The sequence below is a fragment of the Salvelinus alpinus genome, chromosome 11 (assembly GCF_045679555.1).
Source record: "Salvelinus alpinus chromosome 11, SLU_Salpinus.1, whole genome shotgun sequence".
In the NCBI taxonomy this organism is placed as follows: domain Eukaryota; kingdom Metazoa; phylum Chordata; class Actinopteri; order Salmoniformes; family Salmonidae; genus Salvelinus; species Salvelinus alpinus.
In genome coordinates, this window is record NC_092096.1 from 57,030,394 (window position 1) to 57,052,641 (window position 22,248).

A 22,248-nucleotide genomic window follows, 5' to 3' on the forward strand; every position below is an offset into this window, starting at 1 on the left:
TGTACAGCAATCTTTAAGTCATTCCACAGATTCTCAATTGGATTGAGGTCTGGGCTTTGACTAGGCCATTCCAAGACATTTAAATGTTTACCCTTAAACCACTTGAGTGTTGCTTTAGCAGTATGCTTAGGGTCATTGTCCTGCTGGAAGGGGAACCTCTGTCCCAGACCTCAAATCTCTGGAAACTGAGACAGGGTTCCATCAAGAATTTCCCTTTATTTAGCGCCATCCATAATTCCTTCAATTGGGGCGGCAGGTAGCCTAGTGGTTAGAGCATTGGACTAGTAACCGAAAGGTTGACAGATCAAATCCCTGAGCTGACAAGGTAAAAATCTATTGTTCTGAACAAGGCAGTTAACCCACTGTTCCTAGGCTATCATTGAAAATAAGAATTTGTTTTTAACTGACTTGCCTAGTTAAATAAAGGTCAAATAAAAAATCCTGACCAGTTTCCCAGTCACTGCTGATGAAAAACATCCCCACAGCATGATGCTGCCACCACATGTACAAATCAATTTGGACTATTTTGTGTATGTCCATTACATGAAATCCAAATAAAAATCAATTTAAATTACAGGTTGTAATGCAACAAAATAGGAAAAACGCCAAGGGGGATGAATACTTTTGCAAGGCACTGTATATGCCCCCTTTATATATCCTATGGTTCTGACTTGGTGAACAGGGAGAATACTGTAAGAACGGCCCATGTTCTGAATTCTGTAACTATACATGTCAAAAGTGCTGAACAAATAATTATATTGACTAAATCCGTCCTATCTCGCTCATTAATGTCTAATCGAAATTACAGATTGCCTCTTATCTGCTCGTAGTCCCCTTATGCCATAGTTTGTACATCTCATTTGTCAGTAGAAACCACATTTGTTTAAGCAAGTCAGCCATATCAGCTATCTTTTTTTAAAGACAGTAAATAAGACTGAATGAACTGTTTTGCTGCCAGACAAGGCTCTGCTGATAGCCAGGTGTAGCAGTTGTAAGGATCCTTCCAGGTCTCTGCTGTCAATGACTGGAACGAATTGCAAAAATCGCTGAAGCTGGAGACTTATATTTCCCTCACTAACTTTAAACATCAGCTATCTGAGCAGCTAACCGATCGCTGCAGCTGTACATAGCCCATCTGTAAATAGCCCACCCAATCCACCTACCTTATCCCCATATTGTTTTCATTTACTTTTCTGCTCTTTTGCACACCAGTATTTCTACTTGCACATCACCATCTGCTCATCTATCATTCCAGTGTTAATTTGCTAAATTGTAATTACTTCGCTACTATGGCCTATTTATTGCCTTACCTCCTCACGCCATTTGCACACACTGTATATAGTGTGTGCACTATACACTTGTTTATTCCATGTTTATTCCATGTGTAACTCTGTTGGTGTTTGTGTCGCACTGCTTTGCTTTATCTTGGCCAGGTCGCAGTTGTAAATAAGAACTCGTTCTCAACTAGCCTACCTGGTTAAATAAAGGTGAAATAAAAAATAAATAAATAAAATTAACTCTGTGGTGCTGAAAAGAAAGCTCTGCTGTTGGGACAGCTTTATGTAGGCCCTAACAGTTTGTGGGCACCTTTTGTCACCATCATAGTGCAATTAATGTATTGTTTAGTGTTGTGTTGTGTAGTAGCTTTGTTGGCATGCATCAACAACAAAACATTTGGGTAGTTTGCTCCACCAAGATTGACATGCTAAAATCACCACTGGTATTCAGGAAAGTCAGAGGGAGATAGAGAGCCATGACACAAACATTACATAGGATGCTGTATTATGGCCCTTATCATCAACAGATCTGCGTTCAAATACTATTTGAAATCATTCACTGTACCTGTAATTGATTTAGGTTGCCTGTTGAAATGGAACCAATAGAAAAGTCTCAAAAGTGCAAATCCCTCATACCTTGCACTCCAGGATCAAAGTATTGGAAAGATTTCAACCCAGTTTTGGTCATCAACGGCCTATAGAAATGTAATGTATAAAGCTGCCCCAATTCTCTACTCCTCAGAGAAATTATTTTTTAAGTTCTATACAATATGTTTCTCTCTTTTGTACTCCATCTAATCAACACTTGGCCTCAAAGTGCTTTGCATTTGGAGTAATTAAGTTGATCATACCACAGATAGAACAATGAGACAGATAGTTCACCAGATGTATAAATGTGAAGCATCCGGTTGGCGTTTCCACTTACTACCAAATATGGTGATGAGAGGAAGCCCAGTTTGCTCCCATTTGAAAAGACAGTCTCCGGTCTATCTTGGTTAGTTATAAAAGTCTTTGATAATACTGTGTACAATATTCTTGTTTAGCATTCAACTCAATATTTTTTTTTACAATTTAAATTTTTGCCCACACCCACTTTAGCAATGTCTCTCGCAATTTCTGACTCTCATGCATGAGATAATATGACTATAATTTTTTGGGGGGAGGAATCAAAAATCCCTCCCTTCCCAGTTTTGACCGTTCTGCCTGCCTTGACCCTGAGCCTGCCTGCCGTTCTATACCTTGTCCCACCTCACTGGATTATTGACCCCTGCCTGCCCTGACCCTGAGACATCCAGCCGTTCTGGACCTTTTGCACCCTTGCTGGATTACTGACCCCTGCCTGCCCTGACCCTGAGACTTCCTGCCATTCTGGACCTTTTGCACCCTCTGGATTACTGACCCCTGCCTGCCCTGACCCTGTCGTTTGCCTGCCCGTGTACTAGAAATAAAGTTTGTTTCATCGACACTGTCTGCATCTGGGTCATACCTGAAACCTGATAGTTGATTGTTAATACGGCTAGAAGAGACAGGGTAGGGTATACTCTTGTTCGCATTAATTCAAAAAACAATATCCCACGTTGAAATGTGTATCTTTTTAAAATAAACATTTGAAAGTATAGCATACCATATTAAGGTGAAATAAAAAAATCTATATAATGGTCAGTTTATAGAGGAAAATTACATTTTAATTGAACAAAATGTTTCTCCTAAAATTATGCACCTTTCATGACACATAAAAAAAGAGTAGACCTACATATATTATGTATAAACCTTAGATAACCTTAGCAGCTGGCAATCAATGTATTTTTACAGTTTAAATGTTGTTGTTTTTGGATAATGTTGTACTCTTACATGGTCTGACCAGCAGAGATGTAAAGTTAGGGGATATTTTTATGATTTTATGATCTCCTCTGCGCTAGTAGTGAACAACAAACAGATAGATAGATCACTGTGCTTTTCTGTTCCTTAACGCAGTAGTACCGAGTTCTCATAATCTTTAATTCAAAGAGGTATTTGTCTTTGTAATTCATGGAAGCCGAAGACAAATGTCCATTTTCCTTCAAAGCTATTGAATTGGATCCATCCTCTTTCAAATCCGCTGCTTCATCCAGAAAAGCAGTGATTGCCATGATTGTATAGTGGGTGGGACAAGCCACAGCTGTCTGTCACAAGTCTGTCAGGCATTTGCTGGATGAGGTTTCCACGTAGATGCATCCCCGGTATCCTGAATGTGATTGGCCGCCCTTTAGGTCAATCCCCTGGCTCCGCCCTCGCTCACTGTCGCCGGTCTGGAGTCGAGCCCCTCCTAATAGAGTGTCCCAAAGTAGACCACGGCTCCACAACTAAACACACACACACACACACACACACACACACACACACACACACACACACACACACACACACACACACACACAAAGAAAAACAAATATTAGGCCAATGATTATAACTTGAATCATTAAACTTGACATTTTACTAATTGCCCTTTAGCACTATTCGCCCTCAATACTATTCACCCTCAGTGGAATTCGCCCTCAGTGGTACTCGCCCTCAGTGGTATTCGCCCTCAGTGGTACTCGCCCTCAGTGGTACTCGCCCTCAGTGGTACTCGCCCTCAGTGGTATTCGCCCTCAATACTATTCTCCCTCAATACTATTTTCTCTCAATACTACTAGCCCTCAGTACTGTATCATCCTTGTGAGCTGTGTGTGTGTGTGTGTGTGTGTGTGTGTGTTTCTAACCTTAATGCTGATGTGTGTGTCTGGGTATCTCCTATAGAAAATGGCCCTCATGTTGAACTCTGGATTTCCATCCTCCTTGAACACTCGTGTTCTTATGGTGTCGTCCTCACAACAGATCACAGCATACACATCTGGTGCTACACAACACAGATACAGACACAATGCATAGACAATTACTCTTGTGTTGTCAGACTTCGTCTCATATTCTTTGGAAAGATGGATATCGAGGTTTGTATACAATGAGACTTGATGTTGTCAGTTACTGGTATGAGCCACAATTCCGTGGGATGGTAATGTATGTTATGGTAATGTATGTCATACTAATGTTTGTAGCGACAATGTATGCTACAATTTTTTGCTGTTGAGATAATGTATATCATAAATAAATAAAAATGGTTATAATAATTTCTCAACAATGTTTGCTGTGATAATGTATGTTATGATAATGTTTAGCATGATAATGTATGTTATGATAATACATGTCAAAATAATCTGTTTCGATAATATATGTCACGATAATCTATGTTATGATAATGTATGTTTATAATAATATATGTCACAATAATGTATTTTATGATCATTTATGTTTAATGTACTGTATGTTATGATAATGTATGTCATAATAATGTATGTTATGATAATGTATGTTGTGATAACGTTAATAATGCCCCAGTGAGGTAACACTACCTTTCTGTTTGGGCTGGCTGAGTCCGCAGGCTCGGCGCAGGTGGACGGTGGTCACTAAACTGGACTGGGGGAGACAGCACTGCCACACTGAGAGAGCAGGCAACTCCTGTCTCAACTCACTATATATATATATATATATATAGCGAGAGAGAATAAAAGTAGTAAAGTGGAAAAGAGGAAGAATGATAGACAGTAATATTATCAATCATTATGTAGTGCTGACATGCTAAATGCACAGGGAATCTCACACACACACACTTGACATTACACCTTCTTTCCTAACATACGTTCCATTCCTTCATTCTTAACATTCACACCATTCCCCCTCACCTGAGTCTGAGGTGTGAATGTGAGAAGAGGCGTAGCAGAAAGCGTCCGGTGGCCCTAGGTTGAAAGGTGGTGGGGAGGAGGGCGTAGCGGCCGGGGACCAGGGTCACTCGCAGGGCAACGCTACGGGAGTCCATGTACACAGAGCTTGCAGCCTGCTCCACCACACGCTGCACACGGCTTAGATGGTTCACCTCCACCTGTTAACAATGGGGAGGGGGAATTAATATGCGGGTAAACACACAGTAAATATGACACACATATGTAGTTTATAAACTTTGTATCCATTGAACATGCCATACTAATAAAGGCATTTTAATTAATTATATGAAGAGTGCCTTGGTCCTCCTTTCTTTTTGATGACCAATTTACCCCTTTTACCAAAGAGCCCCTTCTGTCAAACAAAATGTATTATTGTGTACCTTAGCAGTGCTTCCCTTCCTTCTTTTGTTTGAGTTTTGCATATCTTTTACTTGAAAGGACAAGTAGTTGAATATTGTAATGCATTTGATAATACACTTGGAAAGTATTGGCATGTATAAAAGAAATACTCAAATAGAGTATTTTCAAATACAAATAAATACTCCCATGCATTTGAACCCAGGACCCGTATCCAGAAAAAAGTTGATCTCAGCTGGGACAGGTTGATGTACTGCAAAGTAAAGATAGTGATGGTGCTCATTGACATTGTTGCAAAAGATGGGGAATAAACAGCCATGATGAGGCATCACCAGCTATAGAGTACAACAGTATGAGTCATAATGCCTATAAAACCTAGCGGTCAAACAGGGAAATGATTACAATCGTTTTTCCACCATTCATTTCTCCCATAGGGGAATTTAGAAACACTTAAAATAAGGGCTGTGTTTCGTGTAGGCTTACAATGGTGTGACGTTTGGATAACCAAGTAAATCTCTCTAGGACAAGGTGACTTCTATCAATATATTCACCTGTATTTACCCCCCCCAGAATGAAATGCTAATTAGCTGCTAATGTGGCTATCATAAAGAACTACAAATGCCATGATGATCTGGACGAGACTGCCGAATCGAGGCAAAGGTACGAATCTCTGGATTAACTATCTAATGTTAGCTACGTGTACAGTACCAGTCAAAAGTTTGGACACACCTACTCATTCAAGGGTTTTCAAAACATCAAAACTATGAAATAACACATATGGAATCATGTAGTAACCAAAAAAGTGTTCAATCAAAATATGTTTTATATTTGAGATTCTTCAAAGCAGCCACCATTTGCCTTGATGACAGCTTTGCACACTCTTGGCATTCTCTCAACCAGCTTTCTGAGGTAGTCACCTGGAATGCTTTTCCAACAGTCTTGAAGGAGTTCCCACATATGCTGAGCACTTGTTGGCTGCTTTTTCTTCACTCTGCAGTCCAACTCATCCCAAACCATCTCAATTGAGTTGAGGTCGGGTGATTGTGGAGGCCTGATGCAGCTCTCCATCACATTCCTTCTTGGTCAAATAGCCCTTACACAGCCTGGTTAAGTGTGCCTTGAATTCTAAATAAGTCACTGACCGTGTCACCAGAAAAGCACCGCCACACCATCACACCTCCTCCTCCTGCTTCAAGGTGGGAACCACACATGCGGATATAATCCATCCACCTACTCTGCGTCTCACAAAGACACGGCGGTTGGAACCAAAAATCTAAAATTTGCACTCATCAGACCAAAGGACAGATTTCCACTGGTCTAATGTCCATTGTTCGTGTTTCTTGGCGAAAGCAAGTCTCTTCTTCTTATTGGTGTCCATTAGTAGTGGTTTATTTTCAGCAATTCGACCATAAAGGCCTGATTCACGCAGTCTCCTCTGAACAGTTAATGTTGAGATGTTTCTGTTACTTGAACTCAGTTAATTGCCGATTTATGAAACTGGTAACTCTAATGAAGCTCCTCTGCAACAGAGGTAACTCTGGGTCTTCCTTTGCTGTGGCGGTTTCATCATAGCGCTTGATGGTTTTTGCGACTGCACTTGAAGAAACTTTCAAAGTTCTGGAAATGTTCCACATTGACTGACCTTCATGTCTTAAAGTAACGATGGACAGTCGTTTTTCTTTGCTTATTTGAGCTGTTCTTGCCATAATATGGACTTGGGCTTTTAACAAATAGGGCTATCTTCTATATACTAACCCTACCTTGTCACAACACAACTGATTGGCTGATTGGCTCAAACGCATTAAGAAGGAAAGAAATTTCACAAATTAACTTTTAACAATGCACACCTGTTAATTGAAATGCATTCCAGGTGACTACCTCATGAAACTGATTGAGAGAATGCAAGAGTGTGCAAATCTGTCATCAAGGCAAAGGGTGGCTACATTGAAGAATCTCAAATATAAAATATATTTTGATTTGTTGAGAACTTTTTTGGTTACTACATAATTCCATGAGTTATTTCACTATTATTCTACAATGTAGGAAATAGTAAAACAATGAAAAACCCTTGAATGAGTAGATGTGTCAAGTTTTGACTGATGCTTTAGTAACAAATAAATTGGCAAAATGTATTTAAATGGACAATTCTGTGAACTGTCTTATGCAAGTTTACAATACCTGTTAGCAAAGGTGTCAGCTAGAGATGATGTGCAGTAGCTTGCAGGGATTTGTAGTTTTTCATGATGTCTACTGTCACGTCTATTCCTACTCCCCCTCTCGGCGCATCACCTTCCTGATTACCTCCCTATATCTGTCAACCCCTTTGGATCTTTCCCCAGGTGTTATTGACTCTGTTTCTGTGTTTCCTGTCTGTACGCTATTCGTGTTTCTTGTTTCGTTCAATGTTCCGTTATTTATTAAATTCACTCCCTGTACTTGCTTCCCGATTCTTAGCGTACACGTTGCATCTACTCTGAGAGTAAATAGAGCCGAATATATTGATAAAAGTGACCTTGTTCAAGAGAGATTTAAATGGTTATCAAAACGTCACGCAAGGGTAAGCCTACACGAAACACAGCCCTTATTTAAGTGTAAAATCCCCTATGGGATTTGCAGTGGAACCCTGGTTGACCTCTAGGTGTTATGGGTATTATGTCTATAGCACCCTTCAGACAACCACAGTGGATGTGACTGTACATCAAATGTTTGAATATACTTTCAAATACTTCCATTAGAAGTAGTTGATTTCGTCCACATTATTTAACAATACTCAAATTGTAGTTGATTTCGGATAAATTACAATACTAAAAACCCAGGTCTGGTATGCAGCACACACACACCAGTGTTGTAGTACTCGAGATGGTCTCGAGGGCACATTTGGAGTGTATTGGTCTTGTCTCGGTATTGGATACATTTGTACTAGGTCTTGTCTCAATCTAGGACAGGGAGGACTCCAGCCGAGACCAGCGGAGTAAAAATCTCATAATTATCAGCTTCCATTCAGTCAGCACATATAACCGATTAGCCAGGCCAAATATATGCACTCCTTTCTTGAAACATTAATATCTTAACAGCCTTTATATATATTATAGCCTTTTTTGCGCAGTGGCGAACTAATATGCCTTCAGTGTGTGACAGGTTCATGGTTCTGAAAGGACAGCAACTATTACGCTTGGAACACACTGACAGTGTTCATTTCCAACGGGACGCTGCGTTTGCCTTGCAGCATGGCGTTGCAGAGGCAGTTGCAGTGCGTTCTGGGTTAGGTATACTTTGGATTTATCGAACATGTGCATCAAACTGTCTGCGTAGCCGGCTTGACAGAAATGGTACCCGAAGGTTAATGTTGAACTTTTGTTGCATCATGTCGAGTACACTTTTTGTAAAACACAAAGGGCCAGTGGTGTAGTGGAGGGTATACACAGGTATAAACCGTATACCCACTTTTTCTTCAGAGGGCATTGCATATATGCATTTCTTAATCCCTATTGATGTGTATCAACGTCGTGTAGTGGAGGTATCCCAGGTAGAGGTCGACCGATTATGATCTTTCAGCGCCGATACCGATACCGATTATTGGAGGACCAAAAAAAAACAGATACCAATTAATCGGACGCTTTTTATATATGTATTTGTAATAATGACAATTACAACAATACTGAATGAACACTTTTATTTAAATTTAATATAATACATAAATAAAATCAATTTAGTCTCAAATAAATAATGAAACATGTTCAATTTGGTTTAAAAAATGCAAAAACACAGTGTTGGAGAAGAAAGTAAAAGTGCAATATGTGCCATGTGAAAAAGCTAAAGTTCCTTCCTCAGAACATGAGAACATATGAAAGCTGGTGGTTCCTTTCAACATGAGTCTTCAATATTCCCAGGTAAGAAGTTTTAGGTTGTAGTTATTATAGGAATTATAGGACTATTTTTCTCTATACCATTTGTATTTCACATACATTTGACTATTGGATGCTCTTATAGGCACTATAGTATTGCCAGCCTAATCTTGGGAGTTGATAGGCTTGAAGTCATAAACAGCACTGTGCTTCAAGCATTACGAAGAGCTGCTGGCAAACGCAGGAAAGTGCTGTTTGAATGAATGCTTACGAGCCTGCTGCTGCCTACCACAGCTCAGTCAGACTGCTCTATCAAATATCAAATCATAGACTTAATTATAATATAATAAACACACAGAAATACGAGCCTTAGGTCATTAATATGGTCAAATCCACAAACCATCATTTAGAAAAGAAAACGTTTATTCTTTCAGTGAAATACGGAACCGTTCCGTATTTTATCGAACGGGTGGCAACCTTAAGTCTAAATATTGCTGTTACATTGCACAACCTTCAATGTTATGTCATAATTATGTAAAATTCTGGCAAATTAATTACGGTCTTTGTTTGGAAGAAATGATCTTCACACAGTTCGCAACGAGCCAGGCGGCCCAAACTGCTGCATATACCCTGACGCGAATACGCTTTTGTTAAATCATCACCCTTTTGCTGAAGTAGGCTGTGATTCGATGATAAATTAACAGGCACCGCATTAATTATATGCAACGCAGGACAAGCTAGTTAAAGTAGTAATATCATCAACAATGTGTAGTTAACTATTGATTATGTTAAGATTGATTGTTTTTTCTAAGATATGCTTAATGCTAGCTAGAAACTTACCTTGGCTCCTTGCTGCATTCGCGTAACAGGTGGTCAGCCTGCCACGCAGTCTCCTCGTGGATTGCTATGTAATCGGCCATAATCGGTGTCCAAAAATGCCGATTACCGAAACGAAATGCCGAATAACCGAACGAAAACATTCCTGGAACCTAAACCAACATTGGACTTAGGTTGGGAAAGGTTGTATATTGGTGTTGCAAAAACAACCGTTGTAACAACGTTCTCTCAACATTCCTAAATAAACATTTAAAAATAAATGTATTTGAAACATATTCCAATGTGGCCAATAGGTTGAGATTTGGTACTGTTTGACATGTATGAAAGGGAACTCTTGGCCAACGTTTCTAAACGTTGTCAGGAGGTTTGACACGTACGCACTTCATGGGTACAGCCATGTTTGTTTACTTCACCACTATCCCATAATGCTACGTAACTTTCTTCTTCTGTAACGTTACTTGTCAAAATTGACACATCTGTCTCCAGAGAAGAAGAGAGTCGCAGATAAACAGAAAGAGATCTGTGTGCACAAATGGTGTGAGAGAGCACGAGTTAACTGTGCCACTCAAATAAATGTTATTAGTCCAATGATGAGTTTTAACACTCAAGTTACTTTGTTTCAGACTATAGCACCTGAAATAATGGAGAGAGACGGAAGCCCAAGAGACAGAAGGAGCACAAGCACGGAGTTGACCCGAATGCTTTTTGACTTAACAGGACATTTTGTAACTCCAGTGATTTTATTAAATGTGTCTAGTGGTAAAAAAGGGAAATACTAGGGAAATAGTAATGTAATTAGTTGCTAATCCATTTATAGTTCATCAAGAGTTAGTAATTAACGGTTTTATATTGTATTTTGTATTTCCTTGTTGGTTAAAAAAAAATCTAAAATATTGTTTAAATTTCCTGTCTTTATTAGTTGAAGCCATCGTCACATAGAACACCTATTACCAACGTTAATCAACGTTTGTTAAACATTGGCGAACGTTGATGGACGTTTGAAACCCAACCAAACCAAGGTTGTAAAATACAAAAAATAAAATATTTGTAAAATACGTTTGTTAAAACGTTGGTGGCTGTTCATTAACGTTTAAAAGAGAAGTAATAGCCAACGTTGTAAATGACACTAATGCCAATGTTTACCAAATGTTGACGACACCTATGACAAATGTTTACAAAACATACTCTGTCCCCCTACACTTTAACCAAAACCGAACGTTTATCTGAATGCAGTCAGAATGTTTAGACAACCAATCCAACAACCAACACCTAAAAAAAACTTTTTTTCCCTAAAAAAAACTTTTTTTCCCTACCTGGGATACGACTGATCAATTATGCAGTACAATAGAGAAATCATGCACAAAATAGCCTACACAATCGCAAAGCACGTGAAATATATTCACATGCCCGCCGCACACATTGCCTAGATCCAGGGGAATATCATCTGCAGGCAGAAAGAGTATGCAGAGCTCAATTGGTTTTGGCACGGAGCAGCTCACAAAGAATGACATTGGTAACTGGTAGGGTAGACATTTCAACTGATGATATCTACCAGTAAATGCTAAATAAGGCAACAATGGGTATACAAACCAGGTATTGAAAAAGTTTCGTCCGAAGTATTGGTTAGTAGGCTATTTGTGATGCGCAATTGTCATGATGTGCTGTTAGCATCAGGGGCGTAGACATGGATGGGCCTGGGTGGACAGAGGCCCAACCACTGGGGAGCCAGACCCTGACAGGCCCATCCAATCAGATTGATGTGGTTTAACCACTGTTGTGGACTTAGACCATCAAATGTTGTCTTTTTTCTATACAAAAAATAATAATTTTGAGAGTGAAAATCTGAAAAAGATATAGGACAACTAATTGAAAAAACACAGGAAAACATACTTTTTTTCACACAAGGTGCCTTTCCTTCACTGGGTGGGCCTTTGGGAACTTTTTTGTCAACATTAGAGTATACCTACTTCTCCAGGTACCACTACACCACTGCATAGAGCCGATGGAAAGACAACAGTCACACACAGCTTGATGTTAAAAGATAAGCAGTCCATAAACTTGGACATAATAAGCCAGTAAATCCCAATTATAAGAATACAAAAACACAATCCTTAAGCATTTCCCAATCGAAATGTACAGCTATTACTTCCATTGCAAAAAACATTTCACGTTTAGCACACAAAGTAACCAGTGACCTAAAGTTTAAAGTGGAACTTACAGCATTTTAACTACTTTGTAGATATTAAAATATACAATTCCCAGTTAATGCTATAAAACCAACTTCATAAGAGGTTTTAAAAATAGGTTATATTTGACTCAACATTCCATGAGGTACACTAAGGCATTGTTGGCAGAATAGATGGATGCAGTTCAATGCATGATATAATTCACCAATACATTTCTTGATAGTTAGCAATATTTTTTTATCAGGTTTTAAATCACAGCTGACCTGGTACATTGTTTGCTGCCTCCAAACCTGGTACATTGTTTGCTGCCTCCAATCGGGATGCACTGTTTCCGTTGCCATGACAACATTTTCTGGTCAAAAATGGACGAATGTAACCAAGGCTGGGAATGCTAAAAACACGGAGCCTAGCTAGCAGGCTAGGTGCTAGGAGGATGTCATGTCATGCCATTGGAGGAGTAGGTGAGTGACTGACTTTTCCCCCTCATATATTTTTTCAGTGGCTATACACAGCTAGAGATGCAGGTGTCATTTGGTTAGCCAGCAAGAAATTGAACAACTGTTATCCAGTTAACATATCTGTTGCGTTCGGAAATTCACTCTAGCTATCTACTCCAATTTCAGTGCACTCTCGTCTGAGTGTGCCAGAGCGCATAACAACTGATTCATTTACAAATGAGCAACACAATCTGAATATGACATGTGTCAGTAAACGTAGGCAAAAAAATGTAATAGTTAGTCAAGAACGCTCTAGTTAACATGTAAACAGCCTAACCAGCTCTGCTACGGCGAGTAAAATGGTCAGAGTGAGGTTTTCTCTCATTTGTGTCTAGAAGTAGCTAGCTAGCAAGTTAGCCAACTTTAGCCAGTTAGCTTGGGTGCTTGGTTGGGACAATCATGCATTGACAGGAAAGCTGCAGAAGGACGAGGTGGCTACAATTCCCCATTGTTTATCAGTGAAATTTTGACAGCCAACTAGCTGAAAAAGTTTGAGAGGGTTTATCTAAAGTTCCTTCATTAGATTTTAGCTCATCTTGCTCAGGCAACATTAGTTGTTGATCTTGTTGTTGTTGATGTGCATAACTGATGGAGAGAGCCTACCTTTCATGGTTGTTTGATCAATAGGATTGTAAAGTTCCCAAATGTAAGAGGACTCCCATGGTGTTTACATATTTGCAGAAATCCATTCAGGTGTATTTTGTGGCTTTTGGCGAATGTGTTCTAATGATCTAACTGTGCAACTGCCTGTAAACACACAGTCCAGTTCAAAGTGAATGATGGCTTGCCTGTGTGGCAAATGGATTGTTTGTATTAAGGCCTACTGTAGCTATGATTGGCTATAGCACACCGGTCTGTGTAGACTCTGGTCCTGGACAAGAAATATGTTTTTATTCGGTTTTATTAACTCCATTGTCTATTAATTGTTCAAATGCAAGGCCACTTTCCCACTCTACATTACTATATAATTTTCACAAATGTCTTAGTATACTGTACGTAATTTCCAAACATTCTAAGAATTTATGAAAAATAGAAAATTGCCATATTTAATTGGTTGCTTGTCAGAATTTAAAAAAAACTTCTTGTTGAAACGTATTCTTGAACAGGGAGAAGCTAACAAATTAGCAACAACATCCTCTTTGATAACGCTTGCTGCAGCCGCTGCAAACTAGCAGACGACAAAAGCTAGCTAGCTAGACCGTGGGAAAACTACTGCTCGCTACCTGTTGGCCTTCAAGAAGGCTGTGATTGGTTGATTCCACTGTCACTCAAAATGTTTGCCCTAATACAGTTGAATGGCAGGTGCCTTCATCTAGCTTCTGATTACCTAGCTAAAGCCTGACTTAGCTAGCTAGAGACCTGATTGGAATTTTTTTCTCCCTTGAGTGTTAACCCTTTCTTTTCCAACAAAAACTGAAGAGATTAAATCAGAACTTCATTGAAAATAATAATATCATTATCATTATTAATATAATCATTATTTAATAAACCCTTCGCCCTTCTCTGAAGGCCCATTGTTCCCCACTGTGTTTGGGTTAGTAATACTTTGTAGAGTGGCTCTATTTTCCCTCAGCATGCATGTATTTCACTATTCTGAATGTCTAAAGAATCCATATGGTCCCCACAAGAATAGTTAAACACGTCCACACACACACACACACACACACACACACACACACACACACACACACACACACACACACACACACACACACACACACACACACACACACACACACACACACACACACACACACACACACACACACACACACACACACACACCCCTTGGGTGTACTATAGCATTCTACGGTGGCCCTTTTAAACCCTGTGACCAATGTTCCTTTCGTCACTGAGCAAATTTCAGGTCTGCTGAAAATTCTATGAAACTTCCGCCGCATGTTTATTGTGAACACTGTACCCACTTTAAGGTCATTTTAACAGTGGTCAAGTAGGCTGCTGTGGCTATTTGATCGTAATGTAGGCCTACCAGAGTGGCCTACCATCCAAAACAAAAATGGAAATAGCTGTTCTATCGTTCAGCATACAGTAGAAGCCAATGTGTGGTGTTCAATGAAGGCCTACTTTTCATGAGACTTTTAAAGAAAACATGCAGGGCTTGACATTAATCTGTTTATCCACTTGTCCTTCAGACAAGGAGGTGACTGAAAATGTTGTTGTGTTGTTTGATGCAAGAAACCACTTCACAAAATAAAATGCATCATTATTCCCTTACCATTATTACAGAGAATTAGACAAATTACGCTACCCTCTGCCTATTGGCTACTTAGCTTATTCAAACCTATCTCAAAATACGACACTGCCCCATTAAGACAAAAAAAAGCTCTTTACCTGACTCACTTTTCAAAGATGTCTAGAAATGCAGAGGTTTTGTGCTCTTGTAGGAAGCAATCAGGCACCATTGCTGACTACAAAGGATCTATAACTGGGCTAATAACTCAGTAACTAGCAAAAGATATGAACAAATGTACAAATGTGCACACGTTGCTATATGTAGCTCTCGCTTTGATCTCAAAACAGGCGCATCTACTCAGGACCGCTCATGCTGTAAAAACAGTCCAGTTCAATGTGAATGGCACAGATCCATATATGGCAATGGTCTATTTGCATATAGGCCTACTGCAGCTCTGATTGGTTATGGTACACCGGTCTGTGTAGAGTACGAGCCTGAGTCGTGCCTGTCAATGCAATAGAATCCTACTCTGATGCGTTGTGCCTACAACAAAATCTGTTCCATAATTATTTTTGCATATTAAATCTTGCGCAGTTTGTTTTGTTTCGGTATGTTGCATTGAAAGTGGCTAATGTTGCATTGATTCGATCACAATTCCCACAGTAAAGGGAAATGTTGATAGTGTTAACTAACAGGGAAGTTCAATCTCGTGCTTCTCTACGCGGGCTAATATTTCTTCTGCATGGCACGCTTCCAGCTTAGAGGGAACATTGCCTGTGACTCACCCTCAGCACCTCAAAGCCGATGGGCAGATTCGCTCCTCCTCCATCCTTCCTCTTTATCCTCCTGTCCTCCTGCTGCAGACAGATCAACACCTCATCCTCCTTTCCCTGCACCTCAAACATGAACTGTAGTGGGAGAGGTGGGATAAGAGATAGAAGAGGGGGGGAACAGAAGGGAGGCAGAGCGTCCCTAGAATAGCAGTAACACTAATATAGCTTAGTGTCAGCCATGTTGTTTTTAGCTTAGCAATGTTGTTTTCCAACTGCACCCCTCTGAATAGGCTTTCATAGGTCTATTTCTACACCATTAAGATTGCAGCAGTTGCCAAAATAGTACATGTTGAGTCTTACAGTTATAGCAACACAAATTATTTACATGCTTGAGGTATAAGCATACTATATAATGAGATACTATACTATCATACTGAGTGTAGTTCTCCGAACATAAAGAATATGTGTATCACTACTATGTAACTACTAGTCATTACCAAACACACTCTGAGTGGACTGAACCTTGTCCTGGAACCATTTAACCAGTTGCTATGGGCATAAACCTAGCTATAGTGTAGGCTCACCTGGTTGTTGTGTAGAAATAAATAGGGTAAACTCACCTGGGGGTTGTGTAGAAAGGTGTCTTTGTGGTTGATGCATCCTCCACACCTACTCCTCTTATCCATGTGTTTATCCCACCGTCCATCCACCTCTCCCCCCTTCTTCACGCTCTCCTCCTTCCTCGTTGTCTTCTTCTCCCCCCCCTTCTTCGCCACAGCCACCTTGTCTCTCCCTCCACCGCTTCCTCCTTCTCCTCCTCCACCTCTCCGTCTCTTCCCCAATCTTGCCTCCTTCCGGTCCCCTCTCTGAGTCTGGTTCACCTCCCCAGGCTTGGCTGTGTTCTTCCCGAGGTTGGATGCCTGGCGGACGGGGAGGAGGGTGGCGGGGGTTTCCCCGGTAGTGTTGGGGGCTGGGACCCACTCCCCATGGCAGCGAACCTCTCTCCAGTGGGTGTTGGGCCACAGCAGGGCTCGTTCTACCAGACGACACACCACCACATCTGTGAAGTAGCGGCAGAAATCCTCAAACTCCATCCTGAGGGAAGGGGAGGTGAAAAAGTATCTTTTTAGTTTTTCAACAGGAATTGTAGTGTATTTGTAGTGACTTGTGCAATGCATTGAGCATTATTTTCTGTCAAAAGAGTGATGCTTATTTTACTATATGTCTTTACCAGAACTCTCCCACATCTCTGACAATGAGGCCCATCTTCTCCCTCTCACCACGACCAACCTGCTGCCACTGCTGAGACCTGAAGGGGGCTCAAAGGAGCTCTATGTCAATGGACCAAATAGACAAAACCTTGTTTCTAGCCCGTTCCTGATTTTTGACATTACCCAAAAGGGACAACCCTTGGCCTATAATTCTTTGTTGAATATACCGTATCCTGATAGACTAGAACAGCAGTAACCGTCCCCCCTCACCCCTGATTCCAGGGCCCGGTAAAGTCGGCTGTACCCCAGGGGTTCCTCATGCGCACCATGCCGAGACGGGACGTCCCGCTACAACGGCCAGGCAGCAGTGACCGCTCCCCCAGACGCACCTTCCTCACCGCGGTGATACCGTAGGCATGGCCCCGCACCAGACCACAGTCTAGCACCGACTCTACTCTCTCTCCCTCCGCTGGCTGTAGAGAGAGAGTGAGGGAGGGAGGAGGGGGAGCGAGAGAGAGAGAGAGAGAGATAGAGAGACTCAATACAGATACACAATTGAGATACGCTAATACCAATACACACCACAGGCACTCTATGAAGGCACCCTGATGTGTATAATTGGAATCTTGCAGTATACTATAACTACACAATGAACAATACAGATCATTAATCAATAGAGGCATGTGTCTGGAGTGTTTATGAGGACAGGACAGGAAAGAGAAAGGACAGAAAGAGGCGTGACAGGATATATAGCATTCAGTGCCATTCTGTACTACAGTAAATGTAAGCGTTAGCATTGTTAATGCTGGTCTGTGCCCAACACAGCCACTATATAGCCACCTGTCTCTCTATAACCCGCTACTGTACAGTAGGTAGAGGTGATCTCTCTGGTAGGACGACATTCATAGAAGCTCTCTGGCCCAATCCCAAACCATTCATTACCACCCTGAATGCACATGTTCATATCCCATCTAGGGCAAGTGGGCACAAGCCTAGATTTTGAGGCCTCTAGTAATGGTCTCTGGTATTGTCATGGATTGAAGTTCAACAGTCAAGCTGATCTTTCAGTACTAATTCACTGATCTAAGGTCAATTGAAAATCTTCCCCACACATGGTTACTGTTGTAACGCTGTGGAGAGAAGGGTAAGCTGATCCTAGGACTGTGGTTATGCAGGGAAAAGTGTATTGGTCACTGACCCGTATGGAGCAGGTGATGAGGGCTTTGCATCCGTGGGCCTTGGCCAGGGTCTGGAACAGCGCCCTCCTCTGGTCGGGGTGCAGGGTGAGGGCCTCCCTGTCCAGGCATAGGGGCTCCGACACCCCCCCTGTGAAGTCTATGAGGGCCTCCGCCGTGTTACCGCCTTCTAGTGCCTCATAGCAGCCATTCAACCTGGGGGAGAGGAAGAGGGGAGGAAAGGGTTGGACGACTGGAGAAATGTTAAATGGGTGAGGATAAGGAAAGAATGTTGACTAGCTACTGGTTTATTTTGTCAAGTGTGGTCACTGTGTGGCGTATACTGTGTGGTGTATACTGTGTGGTGTACACTGTGTGGTGTATACTTTGTGGTGTACTGTATACTCTGTGGTGTACACTGTGTGGTGTACACTGTGTGGTGTATACTCTGTGGTGTACACTGTGTGGTGTACACTGTGTGGTGTATGCTGTGTGGTGTATACTGTGTGGTGTACACTGTGTGGTGTACACTGTGTAGTGTATACTGTGTGGTGGATACTGTGTAGTGTACACTGTGTGGTGGATAACGTGTAGTGTATACTGTGTAGTGTATACTGTGTGGTGGATACTGTGTGGTGTACACTGTGTAGTGTATACTGTGTGGTGGATACTGTGTAGTGTATACTGTGTAGTGGATACTGTGTGGTGTACACTGTGTAGTGTATACTGTGTAGTGTATACTGTGTGGTGGATACTGTATTCATTATATCTAAAATCCCTCTGTGCAACTGGGACAATAAATGAATACTGATTGAGTGATTAACAAGCCTCCTCCTAGCCAACCTGAAATCTAATCTCTCAGCTGTGTCTTGGCTTTAGTACAGTGTAAAATCTCACTTGGCGTAGGCCTTCTCCAGCAGGGCGCTCCAGAACTCCCGTGGCGTGGCTGAGCGGCAGAAGAGCAGCGTTCCGTCCTCGCTGACCGGCAGGAGGTCGTCCACCACCACGTCTGTCCAGCGGCCAAGCCGCCAGAAGCGGAAGTGGAAGATTCCGGCGTACAGGTCCGGACGCTTGGGCTTCCACTCCTGTTCCACGTGGTCAGGAATCACCTGGTGGTTTAGACCAATCAAATTGAACAAGGGTTTTGGGGTCATTGAATGTGTTAGTACAGAGGCAGCCAGCTTCCTGGTCATTCAGAGCTACAGAGTGTGCAGGCTTTTATTCCAGCCCAGCACTAACATGTCTGATTCAGCTATAAGAAACATATCATTAAGACCTCTTCAGTGAAATGAAAATGAAATCAGTGACCAGGAAGTAAATCACTGAGTGTGACCTATAGGGATTTGGCCTCTGCCCTTTGACCCCTCACCTTCTTCCACAGCGATGGCTCCGAGGCCAGACAGGAAGTGGCCGCCACCATCCAGCAGTTACCTAAACTGCCTTGGTGCAGGTCCCATGTGCTGATCCTGTCCACAAAGAGACGAGGGTCCTTACACAGTTCCTGAGAGAGAGAGAGAGAGAGAGAGAGAGAAATAAATATATAACATGTTAACATATGCATACTCCAAGATCAGCAGTAAATTGGGTGCAACATACAGTACAGTACAGTAAGCCTATTCAATCTAGTTTATCTTGACATGGTGCCAGTGCCAGTCTATGCTCATTAAACTGTGATGTCAGAGCAGTGTAGAAGAGAGAGATCCTGTCCACATAGAGCAGGTGATGTTCATTTTGACAGTATCAGGTCACAATAGAGTTATAAGGATACACACACTCATACACTCTTACACTAATACACACATTCACACACCTTACTACATTCATGCACACTGCTACTCACACACACACACACACACACACACACACAAACACACACACACACACACACACACACACACACACACACACACACACACACACACACACACACACACACACACACACACACACACACACACAATTCAGTCCCATTTAAAATCTTATTTTCCCTAACCCCTAACCCCTAATCCTAAACCTAACCCGTACTCCTACCCTAACCCTAACCCTAACATTAACCCTAACCTTAAACCAAAAACCTAACCTTAACCCTAAACCTTACCCTAACCCGAAACCTAACCCTAGCTCCTAACCCTAGCTCCTAACCCTAACCCTTAACGTAATTCTAACCCTAACAGTAATTCTAACCTTAACCCTAAACCCCCTAGAAATAGCATTGACCTTGTGGTGACGAACAAAATGTCCCCAGTTGGTCAAATTTTTGTTTGTTTCCTAATCTTGTGGAAGAATAGTTAAACATGTCCACACACACACACAAACGCACTGCTACACACACACAGGTCATAACCTGTAAACATGTAACTCTAGAAAAGTTATGAACTCAATTTCCCCTTAGATGACATCATGTTCAAGCTAAGTACTGTATGAAATATGATGCTGACCGGATTTTATAACAGTTATGATAGCTGAGGAAGGAAGTTCAGAGTGTCCAAGCGTCCTGTCCATGTGTGTGTTGTGTGTGTTGTGTGTATGTGTGTGTTGTGTGTGTGTGGTGTACACGTGCATGAATGTGCATGAATGCCGGTGAGAGTGTGTGCAAGTGTGTGTGTGTGTGTGTGTGTTTGCATTTGTGTGTATACAAGAGTCCGAGTGCGTATGTCTCACTGCAGAGTGAGGTGACAGATGTCATCCTATCATTCGACTCCTGTTGGATGCAGGCTTAAATGACCTGTGCAGAGCATTAGGAACACAATCCCATTAACCCTTTGTGGTTAGCCCCCCCACACTCCAGTGAGCAAAGAGAATACCTGTGCAGTCCCGTATTCTATCGATCAATGCAAACAACAACAAAAATCTGTCCTCCTATAGGAACATTTCGTTCCTCATATTGTTTTTGTTTTTTGTATATCTTCTATGCATACTTAAGAAAGACTACAACCACAACCTAATGTCCAATAAATAGCCACCCTTGAAGCTACACCACTACACAGCCCTTCTCCACTCGTCATCACAAACACATGCTATTTAAATCATCAGGTGATGCTTTTATAAACACACACTGAAACCCTGGTCATATTCAGGTCCAAATCTGCAACACGCGCCACACACACTCCCGTTGGTGTCGGGTTACACTGTCCTGACGCCTCTGGTCTTTTAGAAAGGCTTTAATGAACTATATCTGGAATAAAATCTGCTGAGTGGACGACTAGAATTAGACTGGGGACTTAAACTGGTGCCTCCTGGGAAAGGGCATAAAGGGGAGTCCAGACGTTCAAAAGTGTGTGTGTGGTTGTAGAGGAAGTGAGAAAGCGAGTGATTGATTTTGATGAAAAATTCTGTTCTGGTGCCGCTTCTCTCTCTCCTTTTGTCTGTGTGTGCTTGTCTCTTGTAGGATTTTACCTCTGTTTTCCACTTCTCCTATCTCTCACCCTCATCCACTCTTTCACTGCCTCACTCCATCTCTCTCTCCTCCACCTTCCCCCTCCGTCCCATCCCCGATCCGCTCACCCGTGGTCTCTTCCATGTGAGTCCAGGGGGTGGGGCTCGTTTGTAGAAGAGTGACAGTGCGGATGGGGGAAAGAGGGGATCCTTGAAGAGCTTGCCCCGCTGCAGACATGCCCTCTTCAGCTTGTGGTAACTCTGCCCCTGGAACCAACACACTCTCTCTGGCATACTGAGGGTGAGAGAGAAAAAGAGGAGACCGGGATTGAGAGAGAAAAAGATGGGGATTGAGAGAGGAGAGGGGGAACAGCGAAGAGAATGTCTGCTCATTTCAGTAGTTAGAACATGATGTTACAAAGTCCTCTCATTCTATTGGTGTCTATAGAGAAAGCATGGTTCCATTATTCATTACACTTTGGATGGTGTATCAATACACCCAGTCACTACAAAGACACAGGCGCTCATCCTAACTCAGTTGCCGGAGAGGAAGGAAACCATTCAAGGATTTCACCATGAGGCCAAAGTTTATTTTAAAACAGCTACAGAGTTGAATGGCAGTGATAGGAGATAACTGAATATGGATCAACAACATTGTAGTTACTCCACAATACTGACATAAATGACAGAGTGAAAAGTAGGAAGCCTGTACACAATAAAAAAT

The 22,248-nt window shown here is 41.7% G+C and overlaps 1 protein-coding gene across 1 annotated transcript; it reads right to left on the reverse strand.

Moving 5' to 3' along the window:
- Positions 1–2,938: 2,938 nt before the first annotated feature.
- LOC139533435 (calpain-5-like) lies at positions 2,939–21,818 on the reverse strand. The gene is made up of 12 exons (XM_071331462.1): positions 21,654–21,818; positions 19,519–19,650; positions 19,047–19,258; positions 18,173–18,365; positions 17,245–17,447; positions 16,995–17,072; positions 16,384–16,858; positions 15,776–15,898; positions 5,036–5,232; positions 4,706–4,824; positions 4,019–4,155; positions 2,939–3,619 (listed from the first exon to the last, which is right to left on the reverse strand). The coding sequence occupies exons 1-12, from the start codon at positions 21,816–21,818 to the stop codon at positions 3,443–3,445; spliced, it is 2,211 nt and encodes a 736-aa protein (XP_071187563.1). The 3' UTR covers positions 2,939–3,442.
- Positions 21,819–22,248: the final 430 nt, after the last annotated feature.

What these genes read in the sequence shown, in the direction of transcription:
- LOC139533435 (XM_071331462.1), bottom strand. Translation starts at nt 21,818, where the DNA reads ATGCCAGAGAGAGTGTGTTGGTTCCAGGGGCAGAGTTACCACAAGCTG. An exon ending in AGCCATCGCTGTGGAAGAAG is followed by an intron (nt 19,259 to 19,518) that starts GTGAGGGGTCAA and finishes CTAAACCACCAG; the next exon opens with GTGATTCCTGACCACGTGGA. An exon ending in CTGGAGAAGGCCTACGCCAA is followed by an intron (nt 18,366 to 19,046) that starts GTGAGATTTTAC and finishes CCTCTCCCCCAG; the next exon opens with GTTGAATGGCTGCTATGAGG.